The 23,873-nt window shown below is 42.8% G+C and overlaps 1 protein-coding gene across 1 annotated transcript in view; it reads left to right on the forward strand.

Moving 5' to 3' along the window:
* The window catches only part of LOC129853422 (nuclear receptor subfamily 6 group A member 1-A-like), a 129,636-nt gene that overhangs the window by 99,816 nt on the left and 5,947 nt on the right, over positions 1-23,873 (forward strand). Inside the window, exons 4-10 of the mRNA XM_055919446.1 lie at positions 17,640-17,870; positions 18,283-18,338; positions 20,649-20,818; positions 21,286-21,519; positions 21,777-22,031; positions 23,384-23,505; positions 23,662-23,814. Of these exons, the coding sequence (XP_055775421.1) occupies positions 17,640-17,870; positions 18,283-18,338; positions 20,649-20,818; positions 21,286-21,519; positions 21,777-22,031; positions 23,384-23,505; positions 23,662-23,814 (1,221 nt within the window). The remainder of the gene's footprint in view (positions 1-17,639; positions 17,871-18,282; positions 18,339-20,648; positions 20,819-21,285; positions 21,520-21,776; positions 22,032-23,383; positions 23,506-23,661; positions 23,815-23,873) is intronic.

A 23,873-nucleotide genomic window follows, 5' to 3' on the forward strand; every position in this document is an offset into this window, starting at 1 on the left:
GCCTGCTGAGTCTGTTAGCCTCTTAACCTGCTGAGCCTGTTAGGCTGCTGAGCCCATTAGCCTGCTGAGGCTGTTAGCCTGCTGAGCCTGTTAGCCTCTGTGAAGCCCCCAGTAATACACTGCTCAAAAAAATAAAGGGAACACTTAAACAACACAATGTAACTCCAAGTCAATCACACTTCTGTGAAATCAAACTGTCCACTTAGGAAGCAACACTGATTGACAATAAATTTCACATGCTGTTGTGCAAATGGAATAGACAAAAGGTGGAAATTATAGGCAATTAGTAAGACACCCCCAAAAAAGGAATGGTTCTGCAGGTGGTGACCACAGACCACTTCTCAGTTCCTATACTTCCTGGCTGATGTTTTGGTCACTTTTGAATGCTGGCGGTGCTTTCACTCTAGTGGTAGCATGAGACGGAGTCTACAACCCACACAAGTGGCTCAGGTAGTGCAGCTCATCCAGGATGTCACATCAATGCGAGCTGTGGCAAGAAGGTTTGCTGTGTCTGTCAGCGTAGTGTCCAGAGCATGGAGGCACTACCAGGAGACAGGCCAGTACATCAGGAGACGTGGAGGAGGCCGTAGGAGGGCAACAACCCAGCAGCAGGACCGCTACCTCCGCCTTTGTGCAAAGAGTAGCACTGCCAGAGCCCTGCAAAATGACCTCCAGCAGGCCACAAATGTGCATGTGTCAGCATATGGTCTCACAAGGGGTCTGAGGATCTCATCTCGGTACCTAATGGCAGTCAGGCTTCCTCTGGCGAGCACATGGAGTGCGGCCCCACAAAGAAATGCCACTCCACACCATGACTGACCCACCGCCAAACCGGTCATGCTGGAGGATGTTGCAGGCAGCAGAACGTTCTCCACGGCGTCTCCAGACTCTGTCACGTCTGTCACATGTGCTCATTTGCTCAGTGTGAACCTGCTTTCATCTGTGAAGAGCACAGGGCGCCAGTGGCGATTTTGCCAAAATTGGTGTTCTCTGGCAAATGCCAAACGTCCTGCACGGTGTTGGGCTGTAAGCACAACCCCCACCTGTGGACGTCGGGCCCTCATACCACCCTCATGGAGTCTGTTTCTGACCGTTTGAGCAGACACATGCACATTTGTTGCCTGCTGGAGGTCATTTTGCAGGGCTCTGGCAGTGCACCTCCTTGCACAAAGGCGGAGGTAACGGTCCTGCTGCTGGGTTGTTGCCCTCCTACGGCCTCCTCCACGTCTCCTGATGTACTGGCCTGTCTCCTGGTAGCGCCTCCATGCTCTGGACACTACGCTGACAGACACAGCAAACCTTTTTGCCACAGCTCGCATTGATGTGCCATCCTGGATGAACTGCACTACCTGAGCCACTTGTGTGGGTTGTAGACTCCGTCTCATGCTACCACTAGAGTGAAAGCACCGCCAGCATTCAAAAGTGACCAAAACATCAGCCAGTAAGCATAGGAACTGAGAAGTGGTCTGTGGTCACCACCTGCAGAACCATTCCTTTTTTGGGGGTGTCTTACTAATTGCCTATAATTTCCACCTTTTGTCTATTCCATTTGCACAACAGCATGTGAAATTTATTGTCAATCAGTGTTGCTTCCTAAGTGGACAGTTTGATTTCACAGAAGTGTGATTGACTTGGAGTTACATTTTGTTGTTTAAGTGTTCCCTTTATTTTTTTGAGCAGTGTACTTCTGGGGAAAACAGACTTTTATTAAAGGGGGGGTTTAAATGGCCCAATGTTACAAGCGCCTGTGTTGTTAAATACCACCATTTGGTTCATATTAGGTTGTGCTGACTGTTAAGGCTCCACATTAACAAGCACAATATCAAACTGCTGCACTGGACTTTTGCCAGCACGCTCATGTTTGACAACAAAGCAATGATATTTAAAAATGCAAAATGTCCTACGTTTGCTACCTTTTGGTTGAAACTTAACATTTAGACTTTTATTGAATGCTATAGCAATTATATAATTGCTCAGTCATAGTGTGCCCCAGTCTGTGAAGAGAATCAATTAGATTTGTGTCACAGGTTATGTTGAATTTTGAAATTAGATGAGTGGCTTTTTCTTGGTGGATTTTAGGGATCTGTAACTGTAGCCACTTCTAAGAACCCAAGGAGCTATAACAGAAAAATAACCAAACACGTCAATGAATATTGATTACATTCCAATATTGAGATCAAAGACCTGTTAAAAAGTGCAGCCTAGCAGTTAGAGCATTGGGCCAGTAACCGAAAGGTTGCTGCTACGAATACCTGAGCTGACAAGGTGAAAAAATCTGTCCTTGTGCCCTTTAGCAAGACACTTAACCCTAATTTGCTCAATGGGAGCCTTACTACTATGGCTGACCCTGTAAAACCATACATTTCACTGCACCTATCTGGTGTATGTGACAATAAAACATGTTATTGGTTTTATTATTAAATGTACCTTTAGATGTATTCATCAAGGAACTCAAATGAATGTGTTTGTGTTACGGCAGTATGTCTAAGTTGCCAGGAGAAAACATAGAAAAAACAGCAGGCCTCAGGATCTATTGTCTCAAGACTTGTTGCTGTTTAGGGCAAAAGAGAATGCAAGACAACATTACCATTTATGCTGTTACAGAAACTCAACATTTTCGGCTCATTTGTTTACTTCATCAATATTTTGGGAATGAGCTGGATTCACTTTAATAATTTTTAATAATGTTATCTCTGAAATATCTTACAAACTAGTGACTAATATAGTATTAATTAGTATAGAATTAACATGGTATCTGGCTAGAATGTAATTACCCAATGCTAATGACCCAGGCTGTAATCCCTGGTATGATCTCAGCCTGCTTCCCAGAGTACTGTGTGAGGGGGGGTTAAATGTTATCCAGTATAGTATGCGATGTCAACATACCACCATTGTCATGACTATGAGCCAAATCTGCAACTGCATAAATTAACAAAATACTATGGAGACAGGAGAGACCAAACAGCATGGTGGCTGACTGTTGGAAAGGTGCAAATTGATTATATCTTCTTACTGTCTCATAGAGATAGAGAGAAAGAGCGTGAGAGAGAATGAGTCGGCATGTACTGTACTTAGTTAGGAGAAAGTATGCACCCTTTCCTCTATACTAGGTGGTGTCAGATGAAGGCCCTAAACATTGTCAAAGACTCCAGCCACCCTAGTCATAGACTGTTCTCTCTGCTACCGCACGGCAAGCGGTACCGGAGCACCAAGTCTAGGTCCAAGAGGCTTCTAAACAGCTTCTACCCCCAAGCCATAAGACTCCTGAACATCTAGTCAGATTTCTACCCAGACTATTTGCATTGCAAACCCCCCCCCCCCCCCCCCCCCCCCCCCCGTCATATATGCATAGTCACTTTAATAACTCTACCTACATGTACATACTACCCCAACTAACTGGTGCCCCCGCATATTCACTCTGTACCGGCACCCCCCTGTATATATTGTTATTTTTTACTGCTGCTCTTTAATTACTTGTTACTTTTATCTCTCATTCTTATCCATATTTGTTTTGAAACGGCACTCTTGGTTAGGGGCTCGTAAGTAAGCATTTCACTGTAAGGTCTACACCTGTTGTATTCGGCACATGTGACTAATACAATTTGATTTGATTTAAAGGCGTGAGTATGGTTGAGAGAGATGTAAAGAGGGAGGGAGGGAGGTAACAGTGGGAAAGTACAGGAGCTCCATTCAACCCCTGCTCCCTTTCAGCTGGGCATGATTGTAATGGAAACACAAGACCAAAATGCTGAGTGAAATACCCTTCAGCAGGCCTTGTCCCAGTGTCACCCACTCAAAAGCTTCTCCATTGACTTTTGTCCGACTGAGAATCTGACAAAGGGAAGATGTTGCCACTATATGTCTCTTTTCTCAGCATGGCACAGGTAATAGGACATGGGGAGAGAAACCATGGAGCTAAATCAAAAGAGATGCTCAGTTCATTAACAAATTGACCAAAAGTGGGTGGTTACATTTTTTGAATTTCAATTTTCTTCCCCCAGTATAAACAAACCTGTTGATAAGGAGTATTGTTATAATTGCTGAAATAAGATTACTGAAAGGGTTAACTCGAAACGTTACCTTGTGCATCTAGTTCACTAATGTAGTTGTAAGTAGGCCAATATCATTATTGGATCAGTGTGAAACAGGAGTGGTGTTTGGGAATGTCTCTTGTCCATTGACTCTGGTTTAAAATGCTTGAGGTGCATTTCCTGGTTTGCGTTAAAGTTTGAAATGAAACCCAGCCTGACCCCTGGGAAACAATGCAGGCTTTAATGGGCCCAGTGGGAGGCCTGGTTGAGGGAGGGGGTCCCAGGAACCAGGCTGCAGAGAGAGAGGGTGGAGTTCAAGATGAAGCAAAGGCCTGACTTTACAACTCTTCGACTTGTCCCGTTACTGTGGATTTATCACCCTGGTCACATGATCCAGGAGGAGCCGGGGGAAGGGAGGGTGACCAGAACCAGGATGGAACCAGTTTGACAGACTGGACCACTGGCTGCTATACAAGGGGGATGTGAGGCGGAGCCAGAGTTTGACGTGACACATTGAGATCAAGTGTGTGAAGGTGTGAAGCAGGTTGTTTATATGGTGGCCATGCACTTGAAAGAGAGGGTGACATATTTGGCAAATAAGCCTCTGCTGGCGTGAATTAAGGAAACTAACGGTCATTGTGTTTTTTTCATTGAAGGAAGTCAGGAATTTCACATGGGATGCTCAATGAAATATATGGTTTTGATGCATTCATGTGCTAAAGCAAGACAGACAAATGGCTTATTGAGGAGGAGAGGATCCATAGTGTAAAACTATGTGATCTTAGACTTGCTTTAAGGCAATCAAATATTTTACGTGCTCTCACAGCTTGTGTTGAAGTAAAATAGCTAAACAGAACATGGTGTTGGTGATCTATAACTTATAAGCAAGACAATGCAGAGGAAGATCTGTATACAGTATGCCCCCAAAAAGAGTACCTTTTGGCGGCAGCCAATTTGAGAAACAGAATATAGAGAGCTCTCAGTTGAAACAAAGGGGGAAGTATGTGGATCCTGTCTTCTTTTCTGGCAGGCTTAGTGGAGGTGTTGTTCTATTTAGCACACAGCACAGGGGCTTAACCACTGAATGGCTCTTGATTTAGATCTCAAGCTGAACCTTCTCTGATACCTCCACCTTTCCTTGGGCCACAGGCTTCTGTCCTCATTGTGCTCCAAGAGCCCATTTTAATCAGGCTAAAGTCACTTCATATGGAATCATTATATAGTACATCAACATTTTCTGGACATAAAGTGCTTACATGCTGCAATATGTAGTAGTGTGTGAAAGCAAATTGATGCTCCTCATATATGGCTGCAGGTAGCCTAGTGGTTAAGAGCTTAAGAGCGTTGGGCCAGTAACTGAATGGTCACAGGTTTGAAACCCCAAGGTGACTAGGTAAAACAGCTGTTGATGTGCCCTTGAGCAAGGCACTTAATCCCAATTGTTCTGAATAAGAGTGTCTGCTGAATGACTAAAATGTAAATAGATATGTTTCTGGACTTACTTCTGACAGGCCTTGTTTTTTTATTCAACTGAGTCTCTCTGTACTACATTGTTATCTGAATGGCAGTGTGATAGACAGTCATTACATGATTGTTCCATATAGAAGACCAAAAATTGGAGTCATGTCACTGAAAAATATATTGCACACTTCAACAACGCTTGTGTTGAGTCAAAGCTCCTCACTGTTTTCAGGGTGGCGGTGTGTTCACGTTATTAACTAATGATTAAAATATAATCTGCTGGCGGGAACCGAGTGACCCTATTGTGTGTGTGTGTGTACAGTATGACAACCTCTGAGGAGCTTCCTAAGGAGACAGAATTTAAACCACATACCATTTAAATGGTAATCCCACTGGGATTTAGAGGTCTTCAATTCACCATTCAGTAAATCTGGGAGAGGCTTTATCCTCCTATACATTCCTCCTGCTCTGGCTAATTAGCTCTAGTACATGAACCTTACTCTGGACTCTGAAAGCCCACTCTACTTCTTATAGTAGGCTTAGAGCAAAACTGGACAGATAGCACCTCTTACATATGTAGGATCTTAATTTGATGCAATGCAGGACATTTAAAACGTGTAGTTTATTTGAAGTATAAAAAGGCATCTGAAGTTTGAAATTTAAAAAACTATATATAATTTTATTTCACCTTTATTTAACCAGGTAGGCCAGTTGAGAACAAGTTCTCATCTACAACTGCGACCTGGCCAAGATAGAGCAAAGCATTGCGACAAAAACAACAACACAGAGTTACACATGAGATAAACAAACATACAGTCAATAACACAATAGAAAAGTCTATATACAGTGTGTGCAAATGTAGTAAGTTTTGGGATGTAAGGCCATAGTGGCGAAATAATTACAATTTAGCAATTAAACACTGGAGTGATAGATGTGCAGAAGATGAATGTGCAAGTAGAGATACTGAGGTGCAAAGGAGAAGAAAAAAACAAAAACAATCTGGGAATGAGGTAGTTGGGTGGGCTATTTACAGATGGTCTATGTACAGCTGCAATGATCGGTAAGCTGCTCTGACAGCTGATGCTTAAATTAATTACAAAGTATTTACCACTTTGACATTTTAGATTTGATTTACTCTTACGGAAAATGTATCAAACCCCTACAAAAATACCAGTTAATTATTATAATAATAAAAATGTCCTGTTGGTGTAGGATTATTTTCCTGCTGTAGCAAACTGGCTCAAATTAAGATCCTACATCTGTATAGCAGGATTTTGATTACGTTGCAGTCAGTGTTGTAGTACTCGAGACCTGTCACGGTCTCGGACAACATATCGAGTGTCTCGGTCTTGTCTCGGTGTCAGATACATTTGTACTCGGTCTTGACTCGGTCTCAGAAGGTGAGGACTCGTAATTTCTTCCCGAGACCAGTGGAGTAAAAAACAAATAATTATCTGCCTCCATTCAGTCAGGAAGTATTCAGACCCCTTCCCTTTTTTGTTACGTTACATCCTTATTCAATTTTTTTTTTTAAATCAATCTACACACAATACAAATCAAATCAAATTTTATTTGTCACATACACATGGTTAGCAGATGTTAATGCGTGTGTAGCGAAATGCTTATGCTTCTAGTTCCGACAATGCAGTAATAACCAACGAGTAATCTAACCTAACAATTTCACAACAGCTACCTTATACACACAAGTGTAAAGGGATGAAGAATATGTACATAAAGATATATGAATGCGTGATGGTACAGAACGGCATAGTCAAGATGCAGTAGATGGTATCGAGTACTGTATATACATATGAGATGAGTAATGTAGGGTATGTAAACATTATATTAAGTGGCATTGTATAAAGTGGCTAGTGATACATGTATTACATAAAGATGGCAAGATGCAGTAGGTGGTATAGAGTACAGTATATACATATGAGATGAGTAATGCAGGGTATGTAAACATTATATTAAGTGACATTGTTTAAAGTGGCTAGTGATAAATGTTTTACATATATGGCAGCAGCCACTAAATGTTAGTGGTGGCTGTTTAACAGCCTGATGGCCTTGAGATAGAAGCTGTTTTTCAGTCTCTCGGTCCCTGTTTTGATGCACCTGTACTGACCTCGCCTTCTGGATGATAGCGGGGTGAACAGGCAGTGGCTCGGGTGGTTGTTGTCCTTGATGATCTTTATGGCCTTCCTGTGACATCGGGTGGTGTAGGTGTCCTGGAGGGCAGGTAGTTTGCCCCCGGTGATGCGTTGTGCAGACCTCACTACCCTCTGGAGAGCCTTACGGTTATGGGTGGAGCAGTTGCCGTACCAGGCGGTGATACAGCCCGACAGGATGCTTTCGATTGTGAATCTGTAAACGTTTGTGACAAAGCGAAAACAGGTTTTTAGCCATTTTTGCAATACCTTATTTACATAAATATTCAGACCCTTTGCTATGAGACTCATATTGAGCTCAGGTGCATCCTGTTTCCATTGACCATCCTTGAGATGTTTCTACAACTTGATTGGAATCCACCTGTGGTAAATTCAATTGATTGGACATGATTTGGAAAGGCACACACCTGTCTATGTAAGGTCTCACAGTTGACAGTGCATGTCAGAAATTTAATTGTAGACCAGTTAGCCAAAAAAGCTTTGAAACAAGATAGAATTGATATTAATGTTCCACTGGGTAGAGGTGAGGCCAAATGTAAAATGAGAGCCATTTTGATAGATGTGTGGCAGAAGAGATGGGACGCTAAGCCTGAGGGCCAGCATTTATATGCCCTCCAAAGAAAGGTCGGTGGACCAAGATTCGAAGGTCAGATTAGGAAGAAATAGGTGGTGCTTGCTTGATTGCGCTTAGGACATTATACATTGAACTTGTTATTACATCTGGTTGGCAAGCATGGGAATGGTTTGTGTCTGGAGTGTATGGTCGATGACACGGTGGAGCATGTGTTGTTGTGTTGTTATATTGTTGGAAGTATGTTGAAGAGAGGGAAAAATTGAAGTGTAGGGTCATTGAGGTTGGACGGGGTTGGGGGAGTTTGGAAGCGATTTTGGGAGTGGGGGAGGGTCTATTAGAAGTTAGTAGGGCTCTTTTTTTCCAGAAGAACTGATTTAGGTAAGAGGATATGGAAATGTTGTAAACCATGGTTGACCACACACGCCAGCACAGTAGGTGGCGGCATGCACCTTTAATGTTGGTTTGTGGACCTCCATAATATAATAGAAGAAGAAGCAGTGCATGTCGGAGCAAAAACCAAGCCATGAGATCGAAGGAATTGTCCCTAGAGCTCCGAGACACGATTGTGTTGAGGCACAGATCTAGGGAAGGGTGGCAAAAAAATTATGCAGCATTGAAGGTCCCCAAGAACACAGTGGCCTCCATCTTTCTTAAATGGAAGAAGTTTGGAACCATCAAGACTCTTGATGAGAGGCAAACTGAGCAATCGGGGGAGAAGGGCCTTAGTCAGGGAGGTGAACCAAGAACTTGATGGTCACTCTGGCAGAGCTCCAGAGTTCCTCTGTGGAAATGGGAGAACCTTCCAGAGGGACAACCATCTCTGCAGCACTCCACCAATCAGGCCTTTATGGTAGAGTGGCCAGACGGAAGCCACTCTTCAGTAAAAGACACATGACAGCCCGCTTGGAGTTTACCAAAAGGCATCCTAAAGGACTATTAGACCATGAGAAAAAAGATTCTCTGGTCTAATGTAACCAAGATTGAACTCTTTGGCCTGAAAGCCAAGCGTCATGTCTGGAGGAAACCTGGTACCATCCTTACGGTGAAGTATGGTGGTGGCAGCATAATGCTGTGGGGATGTTTCTCAGCGTCAGGGACTTGGAGACTAGTCAGGATCGAGGTAGAGATGAACGGAGCAATGTCCAGAGAGATGCTTGATGAAAACCTACTCCAGAGTGCTCAGGACCTCAGACTGTGGCAAAGGTTCACCTTCCAACAGGACAACAACCCTAAGCACACAGCCAAGACAACTCAGGAGTGGCTTTGGGACAAGTCTGTGAATGTCCATGAGTGGCCCAGCCAGAGCCCAGACTTGAACCCTATAGAACATCTCTGGAGAGACCTGAAAATAGTTGTGCAGCAATGCTTCCCATCCAACCTGACAGAGTTTGAGAGGATTTGCAGAGAAGAATGGGAGAAACTCCTCATAAACAGGTGTGCCAAGCTTGTAGGGTCATACCCAAGAAGACTCGAGGCTGTAATCACTGCCAAAGGTGCTTCAACAAAGTACTGAGTAAAGGGTCTGAATACTTATGTAAATGTGATATTTCCATTTTTTTGATCAATTATGTAATATAATAGAGAAATCATGCAGAAAGTAGCCTACACAATCGCAAAGCAAGTGAATATATTCATATGCGTGCCTCACACATGGCCTAATTTCAGCAGAATATCATAGGAAAACATGATTTTTTGCACTGTTGCCGTTTGGGAACTTTTTGGCAAAATTAGAGTATACACACTTCTCCAGGCACCACTACACCAATGTATAGGGCCGATGGAAGACCGCAGTCACACACAGCATGATGTTAAAGCATAAACAGTCCATAAACTCTGACATAATAAGCCAGTAGGTCCTAATCATAAGAATACACAAACTCAACCATTAAGCATTTCCCAATCGAAATGTACAACTATTACTTCCCATTGCAAAAACCATTTCACGTTAAGCACACAAAGTTTGACCTAAAGTTTAAAGTGGAACTCACAGCATTTTAACTACTTTGCAGATTTGAAACAAACAGACAATCATAATATCAGTAAAAAATATACATTTCCCAGTTTATGCTACAAAACCAACTTAAAAAGACGTTTTAAAAATAGGTTCTATTTGACTCAGCGTTCCATGACTTACACTAAGGCATTGTAGGCAGAATAGATGGATCCAGTTCAATGCATGATTGATATAATTCACCAATACATTTCTTGGTAATCCAAAAAATATTTCTATCAGGTTGCAAATCACAGCTGGCATGGTTTGCTGCCCCAATTCGGGATGCACTGTTTCAGTTTTAATGGCTCAATATTATAGACAAAAACAGATGAATGTGACTAGCACTGGGAATGTCAATACAATCAAACTAGCAAGGGAAAGGATCACAAGTCAGTCATAATATGGCTAATAGGCTAGCAAATCTATTTATGTAGCAAGCTAAAAACACAGAGCCTAACATTAGCTTGATAGCTAGCTAGCTGCTAGGAGGATGTCATGTCATGCCATTGGAGGAGTGGGGGAGTGACTGACGTTTTCTCCTCATATGGTTTTTCGGTGGCTAGAGATGCAGGTGTCAGTTGGTTAGCTAGCAAGAACTTCAACGACTGTTATCCAGTTAGCATATCTCATGCGCTTGCAAATTCACTACTCTACTCCGATTTCTGAGCACTCTCGTCAGAGTGTACCAGAGTGCAGAACCAGTGATGAATTTCTGAACGCGCAACACCTGCTGAATATGACCGGTGTCAGTAAACGTAGGGGAAAATAAGTTAGTTAAGAATGCTTATAGTTAGTCAAGAACACTCTAGAGAATATGCTACGGCAAGTAAAATGGTCAGAGTGAGGTGTTCTCTCATTTATGTGTGGAAGTAGCTAGCTAGCAAACTAGCCAACTTTAGCCAGTTAACTTTGGTGCTTGGTTGGGGCAAGCATGCATGGGCAGATCCTTTCATCTAGCTTCTGATGGCTGACCATCGAAATATTTCATATTTGATATTCTTCAAAGTAGCCACCCGTTGCCTTGATGACAGCATTGCACACTCTTTGCATTCTCTCAACCAGATTATTGAGGTAGTCACACTGTCTGTAATTTATTTGGAATTCAAGGTACACTTAACCAGCATGGCTACCACAGCATTCTGCAGTGATACGCCAACCCATCTGGTTTGCGCTTAGTGGGACTATAATTTGTTTTTCAACAGGACAATGACCCAACACACCTCCAGGCTGTGTAAGGGCTATTTGACCAAGAAGGAGAGTGTTGGAGTGCTGCATCAGATGACCTGGCCTCCACAATCACCCGACCTCAACCCAATTGAGATGGTTTGGGATGAGTTGGACCACAGAATGAAGGAAAAGCAGCCAACAAGTGCTCAGCATAAGTGGGAACTCCTTCAAGACTGTTGGAAAAGCATTCCAGGTGAAGCTGTTTGAGAGAATGCCAAGAGTGTGCAGAGCAGTCATCAAGGCATCAAGGGTTGCTACTTTGAAAAATCTAAAATATATTTTGATTTGTTTAACACTTTTTTGGTTACTACATGATTCCATATGTGTTATTTCATAGTGTTGATGTCTTCACTATTATTGTACAATGTAGAAAATTGTTTAAAAACATTAAAAAAATACATGAATGAGTAGGTGTGTCCAAACTTTTGACTGGTACTGTATATGATGAGTTAGTCCAGGGACAGGGTCTTGACCACCTTTCACAAAGGCTTCCCATAACTGGACAAGCTTGTATGAGGGGAACGTTCAAGGCTATGTGATGTGCAGGTTGACCAAAGGCCGTCAGTGAGAGACTTAGCTCAGAGCAGCTAGGGTTAATCTATGGGTTCAGAAGGTGGTAGCATTAATCAGGCCCACTATAGTTGAGGTCTCACCAGGCTCCTTCAGGACTGGGTTATGGGACCAACAACCAACCACCCAGCACTCATTACAGTGTTGGTAGATACCAGTGAAAGCATTAGAGTCTTCTCTTAGTCTTCTCTCATGGTGTAATAGCTGAGAATGGCGTTGAAGGCCAGAGTTGTGGTTGTTTCTCTCTGTATCTTTATGAAATGTCATAATGCAGTCTCCCATGTTGATCTCTAAACTTTCACATTTATAGGTTTACTGTTAATATTTTTCCAGTAGTTGTCATCTGTTTTTCAGGAGGAAACCAGTTCATGTTCCTTTATTTTGGGAATTCTGTTTGAAGCACACTCCCTATTCAGTAATGGATGATGTGAAAGGGGATAACAAACTTTTATTTATTTTTATTTATTTCACCATTATTTAAACTGGTAGGACAGTTTAGAACCAGTTCTCATTTACAACTGCGACCTGACCAAGATAAAGCAAAGCAGTGCGACAAAAACAACAACACAGAGTTACACATGGGATAAACAAACGTACAGTAAATAACACAATAGAAAAAAGGTAAATATATATACAGTTTGTGCAAATGTAGTAAGATTAGGGAGGTAAGGCAATAAATAGGCCATAGTGGCGAAATAATTCCAATTTAGCATTAACACTGGAGTGATAGATGTGCAAATGATGATGTTCAAGTAGAGATATTGGGGTGCAAAGGAGCAAAAATAAATAACAATATAGGGATGAGGTACTTGGGTGGGCTATTTACAGATGGGCTGCGTACAGGTGCAGTGATCGGTAAGCTGCTCTGACAGCTGCTGCTTAAAGTTAGTCAGGGAGATATGAGTCTCCAGCTTCAGTGATTTTTGCAATTTGTTCCAGTCATTAGCAGCAGAGAACTGGAAGGAAAGGCGGCCAAAGAGGAGTTGGCTTTGGGAATGACCAGTGAAATATACCTGCTGGAGCGTGTGCTACGGGTGGGTGTTGCTATGGTTACCAGTGAGCTAAGATAAGGCAGGGCTTTACCTAGCATAGACATATAGATGACCTGGAGCCAGTGGGTTTGGCGACGAATATGAAGCGAGGGCCAGCCAACAAGAGCATACAGGTCGCAGTGCTGAGTAGTATATAGGGCTTTGGTGACAAAATGAATGGCACTGTGATAGACTATCTAATTTGCTGAGTAGAGTGTTGGAGGCTATTTTGTAAATGACATCGCCGAAGTCGAGGATTGGTAGGATAGTCAGTTTTACAAGGGTATGTTTAGCAGCATGAGTGAATGAGGCTTTGTTTGCGAAATAGGAAGCCGATTGGAGATGCTTAATGTGAGTCTGGAAGGAGAGTTTACAGTCTAACCAGACACCTAGGTATTTGTAGTTGTCGACATATTCTAAGTCAGAACCATCCAGAGTAGAGGTCGACCGATTAATCGGAATGGCCGATTAATTAGGGCCGATTTCAAGTTTCCATAACAATCGGAAATCTGTATTTTTGGACACCGATTTGGCTTTTTACATTTTTTTACACCTTTATTTATCTAGGCAAGTCAGTAAGAACACATTCTTATTTTCAATGACGGCCTAGGAACGGTGGGTTAACTGCCTTGTTCAGGGGCAGAACGACAGATTTTTACCTTGTCAGCTCGGGGATTCAATCTTGCAACCTTACAGTTAACTAGTCCAACGCTCTAACCACCTGCCTCTCATTGCACTCCACGAGGGGCCTGCCTGTTCCGCGAATGCAGTAAGAAGCCAAGGTAAGTTGCTAGCTAGCATTAAACTTATCTTATAAAAAACAATCAATCAATCATAATCACTAGTTAACTACACATGGTTGATGATATTACTAGTTTATCTAGCGTGTCCTGCGTTGCATATAATCGATGCTGTTCGCATTCGCGAAAAAGGACTGTCGTTGCTCCAACGTGTACCTAACCATAAACATCAATGCCTTTCTTAAAATCAATACACAGAAGTATATATTTTTAAACCTGCATATTTCGCTAAAAGAAATCCAGGTTAGCAGGCAATATTAACCAGGTGAAATTGTGTCACTTCTCTTGCGTTCATTGCATGCAGAGTCAGGGTATATGCAATAAAAATAAACGTCTTGTTTTCGAAATAATAGTTTCCGGATTCGACCATATTAATGACCAAAGGCTCGTATTTCTGTGTGTTATTATGTTATAATTAAGTCTATGATTTGATAGAGCAGTCTGACTGAGCGATGGTAGGCAGCAGCAGACTCGTAAGCATTCATTCAATCAGCACTTTCGTGCGTTTTGCCTGCCACTCTTCACTGTGCTTCAAGCATTGCGCTGTTTATGACTTCAAGCCAATCAACTCCCGAGATTAGGATGGTGTAACCGATGTGTAATGGCTAGCTAGTTAGCGGGGTGCGCGTTAATAGCGTTTCAAACGTCACTCGCTCTGAGACTTGGAGTAGTTGTTCCCCTTGCGCTGCATGGGTAACGCTGCTTCGAGGGTGGCTGTTGTCGTTGTGTTCCTCGTTCGAGCCCAGGTAGGAGCGAGGAGAGGGACGGAAGCTATACTGTTACACTGGCAATACTAAAGTGCCTATAAGAACATCCAATAGTCAAAGGTATATGGAATACAAATGGTATAGAGAGAAATAGTCCTATGAATACTATATTAACTACAACCTAAAACCTCTTACCTTGGAATATTGAAGTCTCATATTAAAAGGAACCACCAGCTTTCATATGTTCTCATGTTCTGAGCAAGGAACTTAAACGTTAGCTTTCTTACATGGCACATATTGCACTTTTACTTTCTTCTCCAACACTTTGTTTTTGCATTATTTAAACCAAATTGAACATGTTTCATTATTTATTTGAGGCTAAATTGATGTTTATTGATGTATTATATTAAGTTAAAATAAATGTTAATTCAGTATTGTTGTAATTGTCATAATTACAAATACATTTTTTTTTAAACGGCCGATTAATCGGTATCGGCTTTTTTTGGTCCTCCAATAATCGGTATAGGTATCGGCGTTGAAAAATCATGATCGGTCGACCTCTAGTCCAGAGTAGTGATGCTAGTCGGGCGGGCGGGTGCGGGCAGCGATCGGTTGAAAAGCATGCATTTAGTTTTACTAGCATTTAAGAGCAGTTGGAAGCCACGGAAGGAGTGTTGTATGGCATTGAAGCTTGTCTGGAGGTTTGTGAACACAGTGTCCAAAGAAGGGCCAGAAGTATACAGAATGGTGTCATCTGCGTAGAGGTGGATCAAAGAATCACCAGCAGCAAGAGCGACGTCATTGACATATACAGAGAATAGAATCGGCCCGAGAATTGAACCCTGTGGCACCCCCATAGAGACTGCCAGGTTTGACACACTTAACTCTATCTGAGAAGTAGTTGGTGAACCAGGCGAGGCAGTCATTTGAGAAACCAAGGCTGTTGAGTCTGCCGATAAACCCCCATGTATTTGATAATTGACCAACAGAAATTGGGATGGGCTGTCTTGGGAACTGATATCATAGTTAGGAAGCTAAGCCAGTGAGGGTGGAGTTGTTGTGTGTTATCTTGTGAGCTCAGCCAGCCATGCTACAGATCAGAACATGGACACATTCCAACTGGAGGCAGCCTTTGCTCCGCTGGGCTATTCACTGTAACCATGGTATCAACCCATCTGTTCAGAGCTTTTATGAGGGGGGATGGTGCGGGGGTGTGTTGTGTGTTGGTGGATAGTGGATAGGGTAGCACTAGCCCATTCATAGACGCTAACTAACTTCAGCGCCTATTGACAATAGTATCTTCTGGCCGGGGGAGTTTAGTTAAGAGCCCCAATGCTCTAAACGTTAACACGCATCGCTTGTGATACGGTTTTGGAAACATAAGGAACATATCTTTCAAATCAGTGAGAAATCTTTTTCTAAAAACAAAACGTTAAATTACTACACACCTTTATATGGTTAGAGTTCCCACACAGCCATATTTCCATGTTTCAGTGCTTGTTTACGGAAAACAGTGTTAACTACCTGTGCTTATTAGATATGTGTGTAAACGGAAGACTGACACCACAAACGTGTTTTCACTGAAAATTACTGTCGGCTGTTTGGCGAAGGCCCTTTCTTGTTTCAGCATGACAACACCTCCGTGCACAAAGCGAGGTCCATACAGAAATGGTTTGTCGAGATCGGTGTGGAAGAACTTGGTTGGCCAGCACAGAGCCCTGACCTCAACCCCATCGAACACCTTTGGGATGAATTGGAACGCCGACTGCAAGCCAGGCCTAATCGCCCAACATCAGTGTCTGACCTCACTAATGCTCATGTGGCTGAATGGAAGCAAGTCCCTGCAGCAATGTTCCAACATCTAGTGGAAAGCCTTCCTAGAAGAGTGGAGGTTGTTATAGCAGCAAAGGGGGGACCAACTCCATATTCGTGCCCATGGTTTTGGAATGAGATGTTTGACGAGCAGGTGTCCACATACTTTTGGTCATGTATTGTAGGTATATTGTCTTTATTCTGTTTTCACATCTGGGTCTCTCATGGCCACCACATGTTGTTAAGTTGCTAACACTGTGTAATTTAACCTATTATTTTTGAATGTGCTTCATTTGGGACATCCTGTTCCACTACTTCCTCGAAGGCAGCCCCTCCCTCTAGCCTCTACCCAAGCCCCCAAATATCCCCCAACATGTGTTCCAAATTACTGCCCTCACTTGGCCCTATCTTTACAACATTTCCCATTTTGAAACGCTCAGCAAAAGAATCTGCTCCATGTATCCTTGGAGGAAACAAGTTGAAGGCTGAAACATGAAGGCTCTGTTAATGGTATGCACTGTGTTTGTCTTCTAAGACAGCTGTGATATGAAACTACCAGTTGGAGAATCAATAAATAGTTGGTCTGATATATTTAAACACAAATAAATTCCATTCTCAAATTCAAGCATGTTCAATGATATGTAGACCTTATGTGGGCTTGCATTTCAATGTAATTTATATTTATTGAAATTGGAATTAATCTGGTCAGGTTTCACTGAGTGGTGTTAGACTATAGACACTCTGAAGAGTTTACGTGATGCTGTCACTGTGTCCATCTCAGAGAAAGGGGAGCCTGTAAACTAATCACCAGGCAGGCCAGCATGTGTCACTTTAGCCTGGTCCTTTCTCTTCTCAGACATACTAAATAAAACATTCAAGATGTGCACTCTCTGTGCTCAACCGTCCTCACATTCAACTGGTTACACTTAGGGTTGGCGACCCTAAGTTACAGTATGATGGTAAGAGCTGTATTACACATCTTACGTTTACATTCTAGTCATTTAGCAGACGCCCGACCTCACTAATGCTCTTGTGGCTGAATGGAAGCAAGTTCCTGCAGCAATGTTCCAACATCAAGTGGAAAGCCTTCCTAGAAGAGTGGAGGCTGTTATAGCAGCAAAGGGGGGACCAACTCCATATTAATGCCCATGATTTTGGAATGAGATGTTCGACGAGCAGATGTCCACATACTTTTGGTCATGTAGTGAATGTGTCAGATATCTGTTCTGTCTTCTGCTCTAACCAGTCATTCTGTCTCTTGTCAGATGATGCAGCTGACCCACGTGTTTGCCTTATCTGTGGAGACCGCGCCACAGGACTGCACTATGGCATCATCTCCTGTGAGGGCTGCAAGGGCTTCTTCAAGCGCAGCATCTGCAACAAGCGTGTGTACCGATGCAGCCGAGACAAAAACTGCGAAATGTCGCGCAAGCAACGCAACCGCTGCCAATACTGCCGTCTGCTCAAGTGTCTACAGATGGGAATGAACCGTAAAGGTAAGGGGAGACCAAAGAGCAGATGAGAGCCACACATTAGAATTTACTGTACTAGAACCATAGATTGTTCTAGAACCACAGATTCAATTAGAAGAGCTCCAAGAACTTTCAGCTCTCAATCAGACCCCCAGCTCTGTAGTTATGTAGCTAGTGCCCTCTGCTGGATTGACTGGGTAAGTGAATGTTCTCGTTTCACTGTACAATTTCTTGATTTTGTCCTGTGGCACAATCATAGCAGCCACCACCAGGTAGAGCCATAGTACAAACATGCCATCACACCCCCCTAGGAATTGGACTTTGTGTTATGAAACCCAAACATACTATTTTAATTGTACTTTGTGTTGTGTATGCCCTGCACCTCTTCCCCATATATCTTGTTGTGGTGCTTATGGCTGTTCTTTGTGTTTTCCAGCAATCAGGGAAGATGGGATGCCAGGAGGGAGAAACAAAAGTATTGGGCCTGTCCAGGTAAATATTCACTGTGCACTCTACTACAGCTAACTATTAGATTCTAACAGTGCCTTTGATATTTCAGAATTTTTCAGAATTTGAATCCGTTCCATTTCAGTTGAATTATCTTAGAACCCATTGTTGACAGTGATTTTTTTAATGTTCATATTCACTTATAATTTCATTAGCTGGCTTTGAACGTGGTAATTGGGCAAATCAGCATCCCTTATTGCTTGCAGCACCAGTCATTATTTACAATGTTCCATCTATGCCATTAATATTAGATGGAGAATTAGCCATGCTTTTCAATAGTAATTTAGGTATAGCCAAGATAGATAGAGTAATTGCCTTTAAGACTAAATGATATTGCTTTGAAATGCATGCATGTAAAGTAGTGAGTGTGTGAAAGAATGCGTATTGGTGTGGATTGATCATCAAATCTCATATCAGGGGAAATGCCTTGAAGGAGATATGAAGGAAAGTATGAAGAGCGGGGTTTTAAAAGAAAATACTACATTTCAATTCACATTTCATCCTTGCCTAACAGTTCGTTACATTTCTGGTAACGCAACATTTTTGTTCCGCAGCTCAAATTCACCGTAAGAGTCACAGTAGCCACTATCCAGTAAGCACAAACTATTCAACAGTGACATATACTTTTCTTCTTTAACATGTTACACTATTGAATAATGCAACCAAACCATATGACAGTCTTGAATAAGGCAACAATGTGCAGACAATTAAAGGGTTCATTTTCTCGTTGCTAGGCTACACTCATTACATTTTAGCTTCAAGACATAAGCACAGAGTTGCTTCGTCTTCATCAAGTCACGTTAGCCTATCAGAAATGAACAATTAACCCTCTCATACGAATATAAAAGTACAGTAGGCCTATCTTACAACATTACAACAAACCAGGTTTAATTTTGTATCCTGTTTTTATAGCTTAAGCTATGTATTTATAGCCTAAAATAAGCCCATTTATTTGTGTTCTGAGAAAATGTGAATGTGATCAAAATTGTTTATTTTCAGACTTCGGGTGGCAAGGCTACTTAGGCCTTTATAATTCAAAATTATTGACTGGAATTAATCAATCCACACAATAGTGATGACATACCTTTTTAATACGCTACAACTAGGGTCTGGAGTTGGTTAGGTTAGCCTACTACCAGATCAGGAAAAACTCTGGGCCCCGGGAAAACATGTTCCCCCTACTCTGGGACCTGTGGTTCCACCTCTGAAATCACCACACAATGTTACAAATGAAAAACACAAAACAGATCCTATTTGTATGATCTACATTTGACATGTTTTTGGTGGTGGGGATGGGCTTCTATAGTTATGTGGCTCAGTGCAGACGGAAGCTACTGCGACAATTTCAGAATGTAGCAGACTGTTACTGCAATTTCAGGTAAAAACTCAATGAAACAAGTTTGAAACATTAGGAAAATGTCTATACATTTCAGCTGTTTCAAAAACATTGCTCTACTATTACCATTTATGCTGTAGGAGTGTTGGCTCAACGAGACAATTCTGTTTACACCGCCCTGCTTTAAGGAGGGCAACTGTTGGGCGAGTGTTGTGAGCTACCTCCAGAGGTAGCGGTTGAGACGTAGCAAGTACACAAGTTTACATTTGAGTAATAGGAGTAGCCAATGGTATTTTTAAAGAATGTGTAGTAAGTGTGAAGAGGCTCTAAGTCTTGATATGCTAATGCTCTGCAAATGGCTTTGTAGATTATGTTCTCTGTATAGTGTTTATGAAGTGGTAAGGACAGCCATGGTCCTCTATTGTTGGTACTTTATCCTTGTGTGTGTGTTTTTGGTTTTACTATGCTACGAGAAGTCCTCACAAGGATAGTAAATCAAGGAATATTCGGAGGAACATTCGAAGTGGGGACATTTTGCCACTCCCCACAAGGGAAAATGCTATTTCAGGGTTACAATTAGGGTTAGGGTTTGGGGTTAGGGTTAAGGTTAGGGTTAGGTTAAGGGTTAGGGGTTAGGGGTTAGGGAAAATAGGATATTGAATGGGAATCAAATCAATCAATTGTTTGGCCCCCACAAGAATAGTCAAACAAACATGTGTGTGTTTGTGGTGTGTGTGTGTGTATGTGTGTGTGTGTGTGTGTGTGTGTCTGTGTTTCTTTGTGCCTCTGTGGAAAACGTTTTCCTAGGATAATTATACCCTGGATAACAGTGTTATGTTAATCAATTCAGATGTCTCTTACTCTCACTCTCAATCAACCCCTCTCTCTCTGCTCTTTCTCTCTCCTTCTCTCGCTCTCTCTGTTCTGCCTCTCTCTCACTCTCATTCTCTCTCTCTCAGATCACAGATGAAGAGATTGAGCGGATCATGTCGGGACAGGAGTTCAAGGAGGAAGCCAGTCTGCCGGAGCACACCTGGAGCAACAACGGTGACAGTAGTGACCACAGTTCTCCTAGCAACGGCGCCTCCGAGGGCAACCAGCCATCACCTGCTTCCACTCTATCATCCAAGTGAGTTAGCAACTCGTCTACATGAGGGAGCATTGTAAACATTGTCAGCAGTTAGTCCATGTATGAGATAATTAACTGCCCCTGACATTGTAACACCTCATTGCCTCGTTTTTGCCTCGTTTTTGCCAAGTTTGCTACCGAAAGAATGCCTGAATGCAATCTATTGAGATTTAGCAGCGATATCTGTAGATATCAGCCCATTATCTGCTGTTCTTGGAGACATGCATAGTGTCTATCTGCAAGCAGCAAGGCCAAACATACTGGTATTTACATCTCTCTGTGTAACCATCAATTTATCTAAATCAACCATGTACTCTGATTATGTTAGATGTGCATAGAAACAGTTACTCATAAAATCTCAACAACAGAGGCACACTTATGAGATACCAAAACATAATTCATGGCATTTAGTGTAAGTACAGCATTTATTTGAATGAGTATCTGACCATTGTGTTTTCTCTGTCCAGTCGTTCTTTAGAGATGGGTGGTGGCTACACGGCTGCTGTCAGAGACCAGTACATCAACGCCCCCATGAACACCCCCTACCAGCTGCTACCTCACCTCTTTAGCTACGCTGCCCAGTCAGGCCTGCTGGCCCCCCAGCCCCGCAGCCTCTACCCCCAGTCACACCCCCTGGTGATGCAGCTTGTGGCTGCAGAGGACCTGACTCCACTGGCCACCCCCATGCTGATAGAGGACGGGTGAGTAGGCCTGCTTAACCTGACATTTCTGCTGAGCAATGGAAGTGTGGCATGTATTTCACATAACAATTTCAGCAGACATCTATTCGGAAATGTGTTCTGGAAATGTGTGTTCCATTTTACAATATGAATTTTCTGACCATGTGACCAGGTCAGCCAAAGCTCCTGGCCCAATACAATAATATGAACAGCATGCTGTTATGAATCCTGTTGATATTCACATCCGCGTCTCTCTGTCTCCCTGTTATGTGTGTCAGGTACAAAGTGACTCAGGTGGAGTTGTTTGCGCTGCTGTGTCGTCTGGCCGACGAGCTGCTGTTTCGTCAGATCTCGTGGATCAAGAAGCTGCCGTTCTTCTGTGAGCTGTCTATCGAGGACTACACCTGTTTACTCAGCTCCACCTGGCAGGAGCTGATCCTGCTGTCCTGCCTCACCATCTACAGTGCACAGATCTTTGGAGACCTGGCCGACGTCACCGCCAAGTACACTCCCTCTGATGAGGAGCTGCAGGGGCAAGTACTGCCAGGCAGTAGGATCACTGTCAGTATTAAACAATAATACTGGGGGTGACCATACCCGCCGGCCATGCGTTCATAGGTTTATTTTGCTATCAATGTATGGAAAGAGACCATTTATCTGAGAGCCCCTACTCTTATTTGGTGTTGGTGTTCATGCATCAGAGGTTACAATGCAATATTGTTCGCTCACCTAGGCTTATTTTATTGCAGTATTTTTGGAGGTGTGGTAGTTGAACAGGGCTCTGAAGAGAGGGGATCATGTCAAAAGTTGAGTTGTGTTTCCTTCTGCAACAACAAACTCCTATAGTGACCATCATTCCACACTGTCAGTTCACTATCTTTAAAGGCTATGATGTCTCTACCATTACACATGGGTATATTGGCATTGGACGTGTGCCAAATGAACTGGCCCGTGAAGCAGACAACTCCTCAGGACTGTGGCTAGCACAGTCTGGGCCATTATGAAATACAGGTCCATCCTAGATTGGCCATAATACTGTGGGCTTAGTCGTGTGTAAATCAGACCAGAGTTATCTGACCTTATGGCACACTTGCTCCTAATTTTCTATTGAATTTACGGCTGGGTTGTGTTGCAATAGCCCCTTTTTCTGCAGTTTTCCCATTCAAGGAGAAGGTGTCTGACTAACTATGGAAGTGCTAAACGCTGTGTAGGCACATGTGCTAAAGATATTAGTTAAAGAGACACAGATCTAAGGGGAGCTGTAGTGTAGAGACAGGCATGGAGATTGATGAGATCAGTTTTTCATTTTGACATGTTTTAGTATCTGCTCCTTAAAGCTATGGCCACAATTTTCACTGGGGATGGGGGGACATGCCCCCCCCCCCCCACATTCTGAAATTGCATTTTTGTCCCCCCCTGTTTTATCATTGGAATGTGATACAAAACGAGGCAACAGTTGGCTTTAGGACCATGCGGACGTCTCTGAGCGGTCAGGTAGGCTGTTTGGAGTGTTTATCTGACTGGAGAAAAAACAACAACATTATGTCCCCCCGCTTCTAGAACCAAAGTTGCACCCCTGCTTAAAGCTAAAGGAAATGTTTAGTTAGTGAGATGAATGTCCCTAATCACTTGTAGGGGATCAGACATAATCCACTTCTCCCCCTTTAATTTCCCCTCATCTTCTTATTATGAATCAACTCTCACATTATCATGATTCTACTCTCTTTTGACTTTTTCTTCCTTGAAGTCATCCACTTCTGCAGCGTGTGCGAGTGTGTATGAGAGCTGGAAGTCTTGTTGATTTTGTGTTTTTTGTGTATGTTTTGTTTGTGTGTGTGTCACATTTCACAATCTCACCATGTTTTTGTATGCGTCCCCCCCCAAGGTTCAGTGAGGATAGCATGGAGTTGATGGAGAGGCTGATCTATCTGTTCCGCAAGTTCCACCAGTTGAAGGTCAGCAACGAGGAGTACGCCTGCATGAAAGCCATCAACTTCTTGAACCAAGGTAACACACACACATGCACTGCCAGCCAGACACAGCACTGTTCCAACAGGACTTCAAAAAGTGCTCTGCTGCTCTGCTGCTTGATGAAATATAAAGGAAGAAAACCTCACACATACTGTACATAAAGCTGTCCTCAATGTGTTCTTGTCTGTACAGATATCCGCGGTCTGACTAACGTCTCCCAGTTGGAGCAACTGAACAAGCGCTACTGGTACGTGTGTCAGGACTACACTGAGTACAAGTACCCTCACCAGCCCAAACGCTTCCCTGAGATCATGATGTGTCTGCCAGAGATCCGTTTCATGGCAGGTAAGTTGGGGCATGGGGATTGGCATGGAGGGCCTTGTATTTTACGACATGCTAATATA

The sequence above is a fragment of the Salvelinus fontinalis genome, chromosome 4 (genome assembly GCF_029448725.1).
Source record: "Salvelinus fontinalis isolate EN_2023a chromosome 4, ASM2944872v1, whole genome shotgun sequence".
Classification (NCBI taxonomy): domain Eukaryota; kingdom Metazoa; phylum Chordata; class Actinopteri; order Salmoniformes; family Salmonidae; genus Salvelinus; species Salvelinus fontinalis.